The 1,145-nt window shown below is 37.6% G+C and overlaps 1 protein-coding gene across 1 annotated transcript; it reads right to left on the reverse strand.

The window, feature by feature from the left end:
* Nucleotides 1–701: 701 nt before the first annotated feature.
* LOC111776349 (chaperone protein dnaJ 20, chloroplastic-like) lies at nucleotides 702–1,145 on the reverse strand. Its single transcript, XM_023655780.1, has one exon. The coding sequence runs from the start codon at nucleotides 1,143–1,145 to the stop codon at nucleotides 702–704; it is 444 nt and encodes a 147-aa protein (XP_023511548.1).

The raw sequence follows: 1,145 nt of genomic DNA on the forward strand, positions 1-1,145 counted from the left end.
TTCAAGAGGTGCTGTGCGAACCAATTGGTGGGCACATACTTGCACGTGTGGACCAAGTGTAGAACAGTAAATACAAATCCAATTATCCGTTTAGGATAGCCACCTAAAGTAATATAGACCGAAAGGATAGGTTCATTCATGCATTAGACATATGAAAGGTGGTATAGTATATACATGACATGTATCAAATGGATTAAAATATATATCTATATATCTATATATATATATATTTGATAATATTATTGAAATAAAATGGATACAAAATAATACCATACCTCTTGAACACATATGGGTACTTCATATCCATTTTATTTGATCTTAGTCAAGTTCAACCCCATTTAAGGTCACTTAATCTACAATCTTCACACCACCTTTCCTACTTGATTTAGGTTTCCAAATGAATTAGTGATGTGATTAGTGAATGTTTATTAACTCCATTCATCACTAAAACTATTTTGATGCTTAACTAATAAAAGGAAATGGATCAATATTTTAGAATGATGTATATGGTTCAAGTTTAGTAGTATCTTGTTCTTGATTTTGATAATTCAATATGATTTGCTTCAATGGTGAAATCTAAATCATGTAGATCCAATTTGATTGCTTTATTTTCGATAGATACGAAAGAATAATTCTATTGCATGTCCTAAGAAAAAAACTTAACACATCAAAAACTTAAATTTTGACAAGGTTAGACATCATTAACATTCCGAGTAATTCCGAGCCCGCATTCTCCCACCCCACGACACCGACCGATCCCTTTGACATGCAGACCGACGCTTGAGCTCAAGAATCTGCCTTTGCCACACGGTTCTATCCACCTCAAAGCCTCCTCTCTCATAGGAATACCCATTATTCAAACCCATCATAGAGTCATCATATTGTCTTCTAAGAACAGGATCAGAGAGCGTCTTGTACGCCGCATTCAGCTGAACAAACATCTTGGTAGACTGCTCTTTGAGCAAAGGATCACAAACCAGGTCAGGATGATACTGCAAAGCCATGGCTCTATAAGCCCTCTTGATCTCTTCACCGCTTGCATTGCAGCCGCTACTCACCGACAGCAATTTGTAATAATCAGGCCCTTTGGTGGTAGCAGCCTTGCAGGACAAGCCCACCATCGGCCTGGTCGGAGTGCCCACCAT

This window comes from Cucurbita pepo, chromosome LG15 (assembly GCF_002806865.2).
Source record: "Cucurbita pepo subsp. pepo cultivar mu-cu-16 chromosome LG15, ASM280686v2, whole genome shotgun sequence".
Classification (NCBI taxonomy): domain Eukaryota; kingdom Viridiplantae; phylum Streptophyta; class Magnoliopsida; order Cucurbitales; family Cucurbitaceae; genus Cucurbita; species Cucurbita pepo.

Coding starts and splice junctions, on each gene's coding strand:
- LOC111776349 (XM_023655780.1), bottom strand. CDS start 1,145: ATGGTGGGCACTCCGACCAGGCCGATGGTGGGCTTGTCCTGCAAGGCT.